Genomic DNA, 14,786 nt, shown 5'->3' with positions numbered 1-14,786 from the left:
TAGTGCAAAATATTGATATTGTCGTCTGATCTTTTGTCTCTTATATCAATCCTGTCCATATCTCATTTTGCTATCTTATTAACATTTGATATTATTAAGCTATTTTCGTCTACTCGGGAAGGTGACTTCCTATGAATTACCTTCTCAACAAACCAAATATTCCTTTCCCGTGGCGCTTACGGAGATGCGGACGATTCCTCGGTCTTTTGTAAAAATGAATGTCGAACTAATTTTAATCACCTAATCCTAAATTGACTAAGAGGATGTGGCCGGCATCGTTATTGGTTTTGAATTAATGAAACTCCAAATCATGTACAGTGATAATCGATTTGTAATCCCAAGAAAACTATTCAAGTGGTGAGCTGTGCATATTTGTTGTTTCTCGGCCAATCTCGACTAGCAACTACGATGTGTACAATAATCGAGCTAAACTAAGCTAAGGAAATGGCTTTTTTCTGCCAAGGAACTTTTCGGCCAGGCGGCATTTCGGCCGAATCGCCTATTTGGCCAAAACACTTTTTTCTGCCAATCGATCAGTTTGTTCCACTTAACGATATTTTTAGCCGTTTGACGTATTCGATGGCGTAAACGAACGGAATTCGCCACATCCGTCGTCGATATGTGGCCAGTAGATGTAGTTGATCTTTTTATGGGTCGTAGTAGGTAAGCAACAGGTCGAACAATAGAATGCGAACTGTTGACTAGAATTCTGGTAATTCTGGTAATAATTGATTGCGCCGAGATAGAATCTAAACTGCTTGACATCCTTCGGTGGCTGCATCTTGGGTTTTGTAGGGTCAGGTCGTCCTTGTCCATGATATGTGGAAGATACTCAATATGCGAAGCATAAGTGAAAACCATACTTACTCAGACACTTAAGGACAGCGTAAAGTCTACGGTCGTGTTTATCATTGGTGGGCCAGCTATACCGTTCAAGAACGACTTGGTGGCTTTTAGCAGTAGGTAGGACGTGCGTCGGCCTTCAGTTACAGTTTCACTTGCGCTTTGAAATAGCTCCGGGAAATATTGTTGGATGGACGATGGTATACAACGTTAACAAAACTACTACGTTGCCTCTTCTAGGCCAAAACTCTTAAAATGTATATAATAAGCTTTGTACAAGCAAAATTTCGAAATAAAAATGAATTAAAATCAAAACAGGGCTACAGCTACGTCCCTGGTGGTGATTTATGTTTGGAACTCAGCGAGAAGATTGGGGCTGCAACCATAAGCAGTAAGCCCAGATTCATCCGTTGGATGAGTGGGCAGCTGTTCAATGCAAATCCGCAAATTTCTTAAAGTTTCTGCCTGCGGGAGACAAAGTTGCGTGCTTCTTTGTTTTCCACCATCAGTGATCTTCAGGTGGACCTCTTGCAGCTTCCTCTTGAACGTTGACTGCTGTTTCGTCGACTTCCAAAATTAGTCTGAGTCGTATGTCCGCATCAGGTTGAACATTTGAATGCATCACGATTAGTGAGTTTGTTTTTTCTTCGATACACACTCCCATATAAACATAAATCTCATTTACTCCAAACCCAATTCGTGACCAAATTGCACAAAATTCTTGCGGGACTCATTAACTGTCACATGATGCCAATAGAGGTATGGGAGCTTCGACTTTCGAACATTTTTGAAATTTTAACTATCTCAACATCTATACAACAAATACTTGGTAGGGTATCTGTTCCCATATTAATAACAGCCCGTATATTAATCTCAACCGTGGATAAACCAAATAAAAAATCAATTTAATTACAAATTCTCACATCGTATGTACACAATAATGGATGGAACACATTCTTGAATGTTTCGAATATTATTCAAGATTTTCTTAGAGTAATGTTTTAATGCACAAGAATCAAATTATTAAAAGATAAAATTATTATGCACTTTTATTTTCATTTTCCTACCTCTGAACTGTTGGTTTGATGCACTGCTCGATTGCTACTAGCAGATTCATCCGTTTTCACGCCGGTATTTTCCACTCAATTTCAAGCTAACACAAGTGTATCCTTTCGAAATTCACTTCACAACACATAAAGCACATCACATTTTCACTATACATATAATTATATTTGAAAAACTAACACGATTTCCTATAGTTTGATATAGGTTTATTTCGAACAATGTCTAAATTATCCTTGCCCGTATTCCAAACTGTTTACATGCCTTGCAGTACTCTCAAGGGTTGCCGATCTATATTTTTATTTCAAAAATGCTTGAATAAACTATTACTGTGAAATTCAACTCTTATGTTTGTAAAATAAGGTATATCGAAAAGATAATCTACGACAAACATAAACTTTAACTGATAAGTTGAAAAACTACAACAAAAACTGCAATTTCGTAATTATATTTCAACTCAAATACAAAACATTGTAGAATTCGGCATCACTGCAATCATATCGTTACGTATACACACAAGTAATAGTGTGCGTATTTTATGTTGGAAACAGTATTATTGATATAGGTACAGGCATAGGATTAACTATTCTTGAATGTTATTGAAATAGGTGCATGGCGGTGATGATGTTTTTCAGCTAAATACTTCTAAAATGTGATAATAATTTCATTTTTGAAGTTACCAAATTGTTTTCAATTAAAAATTACGTGAGCCAAGCATAATTATTCTCATATTTCTTGATTTTTGGGTGAGAAATCAATGCATTTCATATGCGCATTGCCTTATTGTTATTGATATAGGAACAGATACCCTATGAATTTTTGAGAAATATGTATAAAGTAAATTGAAATAAGATGAAAAAAGTCTACTTATAGTTATAAGTGGTCGGGGTCTTGGGGGTCGTACACTAATTACGTAAGCATTAATGGGGGGTTGCGATGTTTTTGCATTTTCTTACGTTCCATATAATTAAAAAAATATTTGTATTGGAAAAATCTTACATTGGGGGAAGGGGGGGGGGGTGAAAAACCCAGAAAAATTGCTTACGTAATTAGTGTACGGCCCCTTGCCAAACCGCCCAAGGGCCTTTATAACTGACTTGTGCTATTTTGGTCGTAAAACGCGAACGGATATAAATCCATATCAATGCAGTGGTACATTGTTTGTTGGATACCCTCAGGTATAAAATTGAACGATATGCGATACGACTTGTAAAATTAGATTTGCTACACGAAAACTTGTGCGAAAAAATGGATAATTTTTCATTGGCACGTTTTAGCATGCTAAAACATTTTAGCATGTTCTGCAGAACCTCAACCAGGTATAGGACAAAATTTAGGTATTGATGGTAAAGTCGACGAACGTTTGGAGGTATTCCTGGGTGTAATAGATGAATTCTTCTACAGCTTTTAGTTAGCTAGCTACATAATGTGTCTAATACAAAGAAGATGACCGAAATGGAAAAAAAAACCTTATAAGTGATTTACTGATTTAAAAAAAAAAAACACGCGGTACAATGTTTTTATCAGATAAAATCAATGTTCTAGAAAGACACTTTCTTTAAACTGAAATTTTCAAACTGTCATAGATCTTTTATTGCTAAAACATAATAAATTTAACGACCATAGTAGTTTAAAACGTCTTCTATCATGATTGGACAGATTTCTTTAATAGGTCCCAATTGCCAAATTTACGACTGCTCTCAAAACCATTCATCATATTCCGATCCAACGCTCATTGCTGAACCGGCTAATGTTTATATTTATATCCTGTCGCTGCCAAATCCATTAAAAAAAAACTTTATTAGCATCTATGAATAACCAGCCAATCAAAACGATCAAGAGATTCAAAAGAAAAGGCAACAATTGGCTTCTACTACAAACCAGATACACCAACCACGAAGAAGCCCGAAAAGCACATGTCATCATCGAAAACTATATTTTGATAGATAAATTGTAACCCTCGGACACCTCGCCTATTCATGGGCACTAATTTATGCTTTCTTTTCTCGTGTTCTTCCTCGATCTCGATCGTACACAGGAGCGGCTTACTAGTCATGGCGGCATAGGACTCTCAGGTGGCAGTCCAGCATATACCACACACGCCGGGAGCCACACGGGCCGCAACGGCCCAACCAGTGGACACGGCGGCAGTCACGGTAGCTCACACGGACCCGGACCCACGATGCACCACCAGACGCTACAGTCCGACTTCCAACCGCCGTACTTCCCGCCTCCGTTCCACCACGCCACCCAGAGCCCCCCGCAGCAGCAGGTTCGTTTTTGGTTCACTGCTTGTTAGCAAGTTATCTAACGGATGATTCCTCCCACAGAACCATGGCCTGGATTACCTTAGTACGGATCCGTACGGACAACCGCTATCCTCGCTACATCACGCTCCCCTGCATCACTACAACCAGCTGGCTGGTTTGAGACCCTCGCAAGAACAATTGGGACTGCACCGATCGCATCGAGAATCCGAACTGCAGCAGCACGTGGTAAGTACCCAGAATATGTCATTGTAACCCATAAAACGTTCCCATGCCATGTTGTCCATCTCCCTATAAATCAGCAGTCGATTATTCAACTTAACGTTTCTGGCACACGTTGATGTCGTATTCCAGCAAACAAAACAGAAGTTATAATCTCCATCACAGCCCATAAAAGAGAAAATTTAATTATGACCAGCGACCAATCAGTAAAATCACCCGTGGAAAAGTGGATCCATTTTCCACGGATCAACACTAACATTAGCGCCTTGGTCTCTCTCCACCCATCTCTCAACATTTACTCCATGCCCACTACAGGCACGCAACATATTCGAAAAACAGTCCGAAAATTGGAAGCAAACGAAATTGTAAAGCAAATTCCATCGCGATGCCTGCGCGTGACATGACACGATCAAGATCTCTACTACTAGCCTGCGTCTGCGCTGGGCTGCTGCTGATGATGTCTAGTAGACAGGCTAACAACGCTAAAACATGACTTTCGTGTTTTGATTCGGACATGTGCGACCGACTCTGGCAGTGTCAGTGTGAATCTCCCCGCTTCCTTCATGCCATCCCTGAACTGGGGTTCACACAGGGTTCAAAACTATAACGGGTCACGGTTTGGGTCTCACCTCACCCGCGAATATGTGTGCCCGAGCGATTACAAAAACCACTCGACTCGCTTCCAGTTAGTGGTCTGCGTCGTCTCTATTTAATCGATAACGATTGATTGCTTGAAGATAGTGGTGCGGATTAGAGTCCCTTGGGTGTGGACAGGTTGCCAGCTCGATCTTCATCAGTGACTAACAATGCTTGAACGGTTACAAAAACTAATTAACAAATACGAGTGATTTCATGTTGTCGACTTCGTGGCACCATAGAGTAGGTTGAGCAGTTCTGGTTGCTTTCATTTGAGAATTTGTTCGGACAAAATGTTTTGATATTATTACGTGATGGAAAACAGGTTATAGGGGAACTGTTCACTTCGTCGCTTCTTTTTGCTGACATGCGTGCTCACTGCTGAAAAATATCCCAAAAATAAGAAACAATTCAAATACATTTCCATTGCTTCGTTTTTCGTGGGATGAATATCGGAGCTATGAGATGAAGTTCAGGTGCCATTATTCACAATATCATTTTCCGTACTGAAAATTCAACAGCGCATTGGTGTACCTTTGTTGATTCCGAACTATTTTCCTGGTTCTTTTACCCTGATGAGCTAGAAAAATTGTCCACATGTGTCGTGACTTTACGTCCATCCATCTACTTTTCATAACTGATTTGATTCGTACCCACTAGGTACGTACAAACATGTTCGAGTAGGAATTCTTAGTTCCATTCATTCAGACCAACTTAGGAAATGAGCTGCATACATTTTTTCCATATCATATAATCTCTACATTCATATTCTCCCTACTCTTGCAGTCAGTTGGAAAATTATAAAACTACTTCAACTTCCTTGCTTTAATCTGAGATCAACGATTATAGTTATGCCTTCTTGACTATACCTCATAACATCTTCCCAGCATCAAAATAATAAAATGTTGATCATTTTTGTCACCCCCATTGTTAATGGGGTGAAGCTAGATCAGATGTTCAACCTGCGGCATAACATTCTTCCAGCTTCAAAATCAGGAAATATTGAACATTTTTGTCACCCTTTATTAAAACACTCTGGCTATCTGTGATTAATACACTTGCCAATTTATGGTTATGCTTTCTTGGGTTGAGTTTTCCAGGCTTATAACATCCTTCCAGCATTAAAATCATAAAACAATGAACATTTTTGGTCGCGTCCTATCTACACAATCTGACTATCGATGGCTAACACACATGCCGGTTTTGATTATGCTTTCTTGGGTTGAGTTTGCCAGGCTCATAACATCCTTGCAGCATCAAAATCAGAAAATATTTTCCAAGTTTTTTGTCGCGCCCTATTTACACATTCTAACTATCGATGGCTAACACACTTGTCGATTTTGATGATACCTTCTTGTTTGAGTCTTTTGAGTTTGAGTCAAAATCAGAAAACATTGAACACTACATATACAATGTTTTCTGTTTCTGTTGTCGCGCCCTATTTACATATTCTACTTACCGATTTTGATTACACACTAACTTCTACCTACTCAATGACTGCGTAAAATTGTATTGCCCTCTCTTTTCTTCCCACGAAAATTTTACTCAATTTCCGTTAAAAGCGGGTGTTGGCACGCAGCAAGTTCTAGTTACCCTAGAAACAGGCAAATGACGTTAGAGAAGAAAGAAAGGAGAAAGATCAAAGTGAAAGCCTTTGATCAAGTAGTTAATTTGATTGTAAAATTGTATTACATTTATATCAGAAACTAGTCGACCCAGCAGACGTTGTCCTGCATAGTAGGCGAAAATGCGCGTTGTGAACCGCCCATGCGAAATTCTCATACGAATCTTTGTTTTAGTTTTTTACGGTTTACTCAACTTTGCTTATGATTTTCACATTTAGAAATATCATATAAACCCGTCGGAAACTATATCGAACATATCTGCTGAAGGAATGAAGAAAATCCGTCCAGCCGTTTTCGAGTTATGCGGATACGAACACAGACCATTTCATTTTTATTATATAGAAGATAAGAAGGTTAGAAACCAGGCAAATAGGCGAATAGAATCACTGATAATTGTAAGTCGTTATTCCAGATTTAGTTCACTGTATAAACCTCGTTTCAGTTCAAGCCGATCAATAAATAAAGATTCAGATCTGCTTTGAGAATCAGTGAGTATTTATGGTTGAACCATCACAACAGTGGGACTACTCAAAACTATAAGTAGTCATGCTTTTGACGAAAATGAGTAAAATTTCTGTGGGAAGAAAAGAGACGGCAATAAAATTTTACTCAGTTACTGAGTATATGATAGTTAGAGTGTATGCCTTCTTGGGTTGGGCTTTCCAGGCACATAACCAGGGATGTCAGACATACAGACATGTCTGAATATACAGACATTTGGTCTTGCATACAGACATCATACAGATTACAGACATTATACAGACTTTCGATTGAAAGACTACAGACTTTTACAGACATTCAGTTTTCGAATACTTTGGGCTGCTAAATAGAATCATGTTGGGCTTTTCCAATTGATTACTGAAAAAGCAAAAATTGCCGCTATGAAACGAGTAGATAGCGCCACCGTAGATCAGTTCCTTCAAAACCTCTCGCATGTTAACCTACATATACAGTAGCGACTTTGTTTTGATGCGATGAGTGCAAAATGAGTTACCTAAAATAATCCATTAAATCATTTAGGGTTTTCAAACAAAACTATTATGGGGCTTTCATAAGGCTTCCAAACGGCATAATTTTGGAATTCCGAGTGAAGCCTTTTAGGCTTCTGAACGGGATTCCGTCTGGTTTTCAAACAAAATATTTTTAGAATTCCAAACGGAAAGATTCTTTGATTCCTTTCGAAGACCTAAAAAGATTCCATTCAAAAGTTGATTCATCCCTGAACGAAATTCTTTAGGGCTTTCGAAAGAAATCACTCTGGGATTCTCATAAAAATCCTTTTGGACTTCCAAACGGAATTCTGATGGAATTCTGATGGAAGTTCAAAATTTGAAAATCTGTGTAAAAAAAGTTTTATGATTTTTCGACGAATCATGCAAAATGGAGCAACTTTGCAAAAATTTTGTATGGGATTTTTTTATACGGCCGTGTAAAAATAATTCGTTTGAAATCAGAATCGGGTATTATGAAGTGGATGTCATAAGAACGATATTATTATTGTTTCAGTCATACGAGGCAGTTGTTTCGATCGTACTAGATTCTTCTGCGTGTATGAAAAAAATCGTAAAAATTTTCACAAACAATTTCCCGAAATTTCCACTAAACTTTTTCAAAGCTTCAATATTCAATTTTAAACTTTCACGAAAAGCGGTATTTCGGAATGCATTTGTTGGATTTCTACGGGAAATTATTTGTTAGGCCTATAGGAAATTCTTCAAAAAATCTACGGAAAATTACTCACAAATGGGTCGTTTGGCCGAAAATTATTCGACGGAATGACATTTCGGGCGAAATGATTATTAAATGAAAGAAATGGGCGTTTGGCCGAATAAGTCATCAGGCCGAAATTGCCGATTGGTCGTTATAGTCGTTTGACAGAAAGAGCCATTTGGCCGAATGGATCATACGACCAAGTGGCTTTTCAGCCAGACGGCCATTTCGGTCAAATGACTTTTTCGGCCAAAGGACCATTCCGGAATGACATTTCGGGCGAAATGATTATTAAATGAAAAAATGATCGTTTGGCCGAATGAGTCATCAGGCCGAAATTGCCGTTTGGTTGTAATGGTCGTTTGACAGAAAGGACCATTTGGCCGAATGGATCATATGACGACCAAATCGCGTTTCAGCCAGACGGCCATTTCGGTCAAATGACTTTTTTGGCCAAAGGACCATTTCGACAAACAACTTTTTCGGCCAAATATGACTCAACTACATTCTCGGCGGTATGTCCATTTCGACTAAATGACTGAAAGAGCCATTTGGCCCGAAAATGAGCTTTCTGCAAAACACTACGACACTTTCGGCCGGATGTTCATTTCGGCCTTTCTATCAATCGACCATGTCGGCCAATTGAGCTATTCGGCCAACGGCTTCGGCTAAATGGTTTGATCGGTCAAATGACATATTCGACCAAACAACATTTGGCTTTCGGCCAAATGGTTTTCTTCCAAACGACCCTTCCCCGTTTCCGTGCCAGAAACTGTAGGCGGCGGCGGCGCACACCTCTAGTGCTGAAGAATAAGCCAAAGAAATGTCAAAGAATTTGTTTAACAAATCGTTGATGAAATCCCGAACAAATTTGCAAAGAAATTCTAAGAAAATTGCCGAAGAAATTCCAAAAAATGTGCGCAATAAATTTCGATGGAATCGCTGATAAAATCCACAGTATTTTGCCGTAGAAATTCTGAACAATTCCCCAAGGAAATCCCGACGAATTTGCTGAAGAAATTCTAAAATAAATTGCCAAGAAAATTTTGAAGAATTTACCTAACAAATCATCGACAGAATTCCGAAGAATTTACAGAAAACAATCTACGAAAATTGCGACGACATTCAAAAGACGTGTCGATAGAGTTGAAATTTAAAAAAACGCTGTTCAAATTTCGAAGTAATTGCCGATGCAATCTTAAAGACTTTGCCGAAGAAATTCTGAGAAATTTGACTACAAAAATCGATGGAATTGCCGACGAAATCTCGAAGAAACCTTGCTGAAGAATTCTGAATTCTGCACGGTGTCTTTGTCCAAAGAGGCTTATTTTCAAAAAAAAAATCAGTGTCTCTTAAACACCCACTACACGAAAGTATGTATAAGTTTTCCTTTTTGTCGTAGGTGCATTTTAAAAATGTTCTATGAATGGTAATTTTTTCATACATTTTTAATACATTTTTAATTTTAATTTTTGAAAAAAAACAACATTTCCCCATAGAGACACCGTGTCTGCCGAACAAATTTCCAACGAAATCTCGAAGAATTTGCTTAATAAAATTCGATGGAATTGTCGACAAAATCTCGAATTTCACGAAAAAGTGCTGAAGAATTTGACGAAGAAATTTTAAAAAATTAGCCCAAAAAAATTTGCAACGAAATCTCGAAAATTTGCCACAGGAATTCTGAGAAAATTTCCGACGAAATTTCGAAGTATTTGCCTAACTAATTTTGATGAAATTGCCAATCGCGAAAAGTTACCGAAGAAATTCCGTACAATTTTCCGAAGAAATCCCGAAGGATTTGTCGAAAAAGTTTCGAACAATTTGCTGAGAAAATTTCCCATGAAAATCCCAATGAATTTCGTTAGTGAAATCCAATGAAGAGGAACTCGCTGAATTTTCGAAGGAAATGCAAATAAAACTCTGAAAAGTTTGCCAAACAAATTTGAAACAGTTTGCCGAGAATATTCCGAATAATTTTTCGAATATATTTCGGAGAACATGCCGAAGAAATCCCGAAAAGTTGGAAGAGGAAACTCCGAAGAATTTGCCAAAAATTTCGATGGAATTGCCGAAAATTCTGGAAGAATTTGCCAAAAAAAATCTGAGCAATTTGCCGAGGAAATTAAGAAGAATTTACTGAAGAAATTCCGAAGAATTTCTAGAGAAAACTCCCGAAGAATTTGGTGAAGGTATTGCAACGAATTTTCAGAAGAAATTTCGAAGAACTTTCCGAGGAAATCCAGCTAAAATCCCTAAAGATTTGTCGAGAAAACTTCAAAGAATTTTCAGAGGAAATTGTATAGAAGTTCTCAAATTTGCCGAGTTTTCCATGAAATCTGGAAGATTTTACCAAGGAGCTTCTGAAGTGTTTCTCAAAGGAGAATTTGCCGAGGAAATCTCGAAGACTTTCTCGAGAAAGCCCCGAAAAATTTCCCGGATGAATTTTCAAAGAATTCGTAGAGGAAATATCGATTTATTTGCCAAAATGACTCCCGGCGTGACGCCGGAAACGCCGCCCCTGAGCAAAATGTAGACAAACGACACCGCCGACGATTCCATGACCGGCGCTTACCTCTAGTTCTCCAGGATTGATGTGAGAAACTATCTTGCTGCCTGTTGGTTTAGACGAGCTATTGGAATAAAAGCGAATTCTCGCTTAACTTTTCTAAAGGACCTAAGTAACATTTGTTTCATAAATTATTTTGAAAAGTGCAATCAACAGAGCAACATGAATATTGATTGCAGCATTCAAAATAATTCATGAAAAAATGTTACTTAGGTCCTTTTGAAAAGTTAAGCGAGAATTGGCTAGAACTGCAACAATCCGGCCACCCCATAACAAGTATGTTTCAAATATTATATTTCTTCTTCTTCTTCTTCTTCTTCTTCTTCTTCTTTTTCTTTTTCTTCTTCTTCTTCTTCTTCTTCTTCTTCTTCTTCTTCTTCTTCTATGGTTCTACATTCCAGCGGGAGCTTGGCTTGCTTTTCAACTAGCATTTCTTCAGTTGTTTGTTGTTTTAATTGGCTTTTTTCCGTGACAATTAAATCAAAACAGAAATTTAGCGTTACGCGTTTCGGCTTATGGGTCAAACACAATTGATACGTTTGCGTGCGTTTTGACAGTTTTCCCATGGGAAAACTGTCAAAACGCACGCAAACGTATTAATTGTGTTTGGCCCATTACTGATGATGGCTGAAGCGTAGTAAGCCGAAACGCGTAAGCTAAATTGCTGTTTTGATTTAATTGTCACCGAAAAAAGCCAATTAAAACAACAAATAAGTGGCCACGGTGATTAAACCCCAATCAGTATCTTGCGCAGGGATCGAATCCTAAAGAGAATGAGCAAGTAGCTCACTTATCATCTCTGTATACGTTTACGATATGTACGATTCTCGTAAAAATAGGATAGAGCCTTCGTCGAAGTAGTTCATCGGAATATCCGGGTAGCCACGATCGAAGCGGGAGCTGAACGGCAAAAAGTTAAAGAAATGGTTTAAGTCGCGAAGTCAAAGAGCTCAAACGGAACGATATCAACCAGAACAGTGGAGATGAAAAATGCGCCAACATAGGAAGGATCCTGAATGCACGAAGAACCTACCTTCGGAAGTAGTGCTGAATTGCGCTTCAGGAAGGACCAGCGAGCAGTGACATCTAAACGACTCTCGTTGATTCCTCCAGCAACAAGTATATGTATCTTGTACAAGTATATGAATCGTGAAAGACCAACGCGCACTCAAGATCTTCGGAGAAACCCGTTCATCGTTCACACCGCGAAAATCTAATGACTGCCGTGGGCTGGGCACAAGAAGGCGAAATGCCCAGTGATCAGCTGGAAACCCGTACCCTTAGTGCTGGAAGAACCATCCTTTCCCAACTCGTTGCATATAAATATGTAACTTCTCCCTTTCACTACATTTTAGCTTCTGTGGCTTTTGATAAGTAGATCACAGAGCAATGTGTTTAAATTGGCTAAAGAAAATTCAATTAACATTCACACATGGAACTTTCACACATTTTAACTATATAGTCATTATTAATACATTTTCCATAATTTAGATATGGTTCAAAATTTAAGAATATGAGATTGAAAATAAAAATTCGTTTGAAGAATTATTTTTTGCTGACATATCTTCTTATGAAAATGAAAAGAAAACAATATTGATTGATAAAAGTGAAGCTTCCTCTTTTTTTACATTACCAGACTGCTATTCAAAACAGTGATAGGAAATACAACGATCAAAGTTAAAAATTAGTTTCGAATTCTCTTATTCCTATGGGTAAACGTTCATAGATGTTTTACGAAACATAAACTATTCCCAATTTTGCTGCGTTTAGAAAAATAACTAAATACATACCCTTCGTCTTATAAAGCCAAAACTTCTTGCTCAACTATTTCATAAGCGATCTTTCTTTACCTAAGCTCACCAAATCACGCCACAGCACACTTTCAACCCTAGTTCTCCCATCCTTCCAGTCGTCCATCACCCGAAGCATCCCGTCTTATCTTGCTTCCTTCTAAGATAACATGCTCTCTCACCGACAACAATAGCAACTTTCTTGCCACATTCAACAGACACTACCTAACCTTCGAGAAATAGAAAACGAACTCTCGCCCTGCCGTAGTATGGAACTACCGCCGCACCGCCGGGCGGAGTGGGTACCGACCGGGGACCGGGAATATCCACATAACTCAAACTTCCTTCCAAACCGAAAGCCAAGCATTCCCCCGGCTCTCCCCCCACGTGTACGACTCACTCGAATGCTGCCACCGCCGGCCGCGTCGCTGCATGCCAGTCAACATTTCCCAACAAAGCAGCAGAAGCGGGAGTTTCCACGCTAGCACGCTCGCTCGCTTGGAAAATCCCCCGAACCTGGAATGTCAACAATTTTGCGTATCATAAACGACGATGACGACTAGAACGTCGTCGATGGAAAATTCGTATGAACATATGGTTCGCTCGAAGGAAAGGTCGGTCGGATTCGCGCGGGCTTGGCTCTATCTGTGAGAGTCCCTCGAAAACAACATCACAACGTTAATAAAGTCGCATGTAAAGCTGCGAGTTTTGATATCCGGAACCTTGTTTGCTTAGAAGCATCGGACAGGACAGGAATTTCGGGGAGGCAAATATTTCCGTTGCGGGGCTAAATTGATTTTTCACATTGTATATCGGAAATAAATTGATAATGTGAGTGGACAACAAATTATTAGAAATATTATTGCATGGAGTGTCCACTGATATTGGATGCGCTTGTTTTTGAATAGCGTGTGTTAAATGTTATTATCGATAAACACAAACTAGGTTAAAAATTGTAGTTTATACAAAACTTCAAACTTTATACATTTGTGATATCGTATCATAACTGTATTTTTTAAATTATAGGAACGAATGATTATTTATTATATTACTGAAAATCAGCTTATATCTCATTTATGCGCACACTTTATTTGAAGTTTTGTTAATTTTTGTGCCCAACGTCAGCATCTTATTTCTCTTCTAAAAATATCTAGTTCGATGTTTCTGCGATCCAGTAAATATATGGATTGCTATTGTCGAATATAAACCTTTTCACCTCATCTGCATTAAGAAAAATCATGCTTACGTTCTGATTAAGCCATCGACAGATTCTGAGAAAGAATGCCGCACTTATCTAAACTCCTTTATGTTCAGGAATCAAGGAAAACTTGGAACATACTTTCCACCCTTCGATGAGCAGCTGTTTCCCTTCGGTCGGTCGGTCCCAAAACAATCTTCAAATGTCGAAATTGTTTTCCTCTCAATTTCATCATCGTTTTCCCCTCATTTTCCAGCGTCGTTCATTCCTGTTGAAAACTTCAGCCACTTAGGATGGCGACTTTGAAACATTCTTACGCTAATTTCTCGATTTCTTTTTGTTTTGCCTTTTTTCCCATTCTTTCCAAACAGACGCAACTCTCGCATGGTTTCCCGTACACGGACCGGCGGAGCGATTACAGTGGATCGATTGGCAGCGGAGCGGGAGCCACCCGATTAGGAGCGCACGAGCATGACCCACTGTCGCTGCACCAGGCCCTGCAGAGTGCCGTGGACGACGGTCAGAATCCGGTGATAGACGAAAATGCTGGATTTATGAGCGATCTGCCGCTGCTGAAAAGTAAGTGCATTGAAAGGGACAGTTAGGGTGGCTGACTTTATTATTAATAACTCGATCTGGGATCGATGAAAACCTTAACTGGGAGAACTGTTCCGATCTCCATCTCACTGTACATATATCCATCTCATCGCTAAACAAAGAAATACGGCACCAAATTCGTCGCATCTTTTTTTCAACATGCGTGCTCACTGCTGAAAAAAATCACAAAAATAATAAACAAACACAATTCCTTTCCATTGCTTTGTTTTTGATGGGATGGAAATAGGAGCTATGGAATGAAGTGGC

At 38.9% G+C, this 14,786-nt stretch overlaps 1 protein-coding gene across 10 annotated transcripts in view; it reads left to right on the top strand.

Moving 5' to 3' along the window:
• LOC134226680 (transcription factor AP-2-epsilon) overlaps positions 1 to 14,786 on the top strand; it is a 223,895-nt gene that overhangs the window by 191,459 nt on the left and 17,650 nt on the right. For all 10 annotated transcript variants that reach the window (XM_062707615.1, XM_062707616.1, XM_062707623.1 and 7 more), the window contains 3 exons: positions 3,944 to 4,177; positions 4,236 to 4,400; positions 14,294 to 14,501. In XM_062707615.1, coding sequence (XP_062563599.1) covers positions 3,944 to 4,177; positions 4,236 to 4,400; positions 14,294 to 14,501 — 607 coding nt within the window. The remainder of the gene's footprint in view (positions 1 to 3,943; positions 4,178 to 4,235; positions 4,401 to 14,293; positions 14,502 to 14,786) is intronic.

Source organism: Armigeres subalbatus, chromosome 3 (assembly GCF_024139115.2).
Source record: "Armigeres subalbatus isolate Guangzhou_Male chromosome 3, GZ_Asu_2, whole genome shotgun sequence".
NCBI classification, from domain to species: Eukaryota; Metazoa; Arthropoda; class Insecta; order Diptera; family Culicidae; genus Armigeres; species Armigeres subalbatus.
Note: the sequence above shows the minus strand (reverse complement) of the source record. Positions and strands in the feature narration are given on the sequence as shown.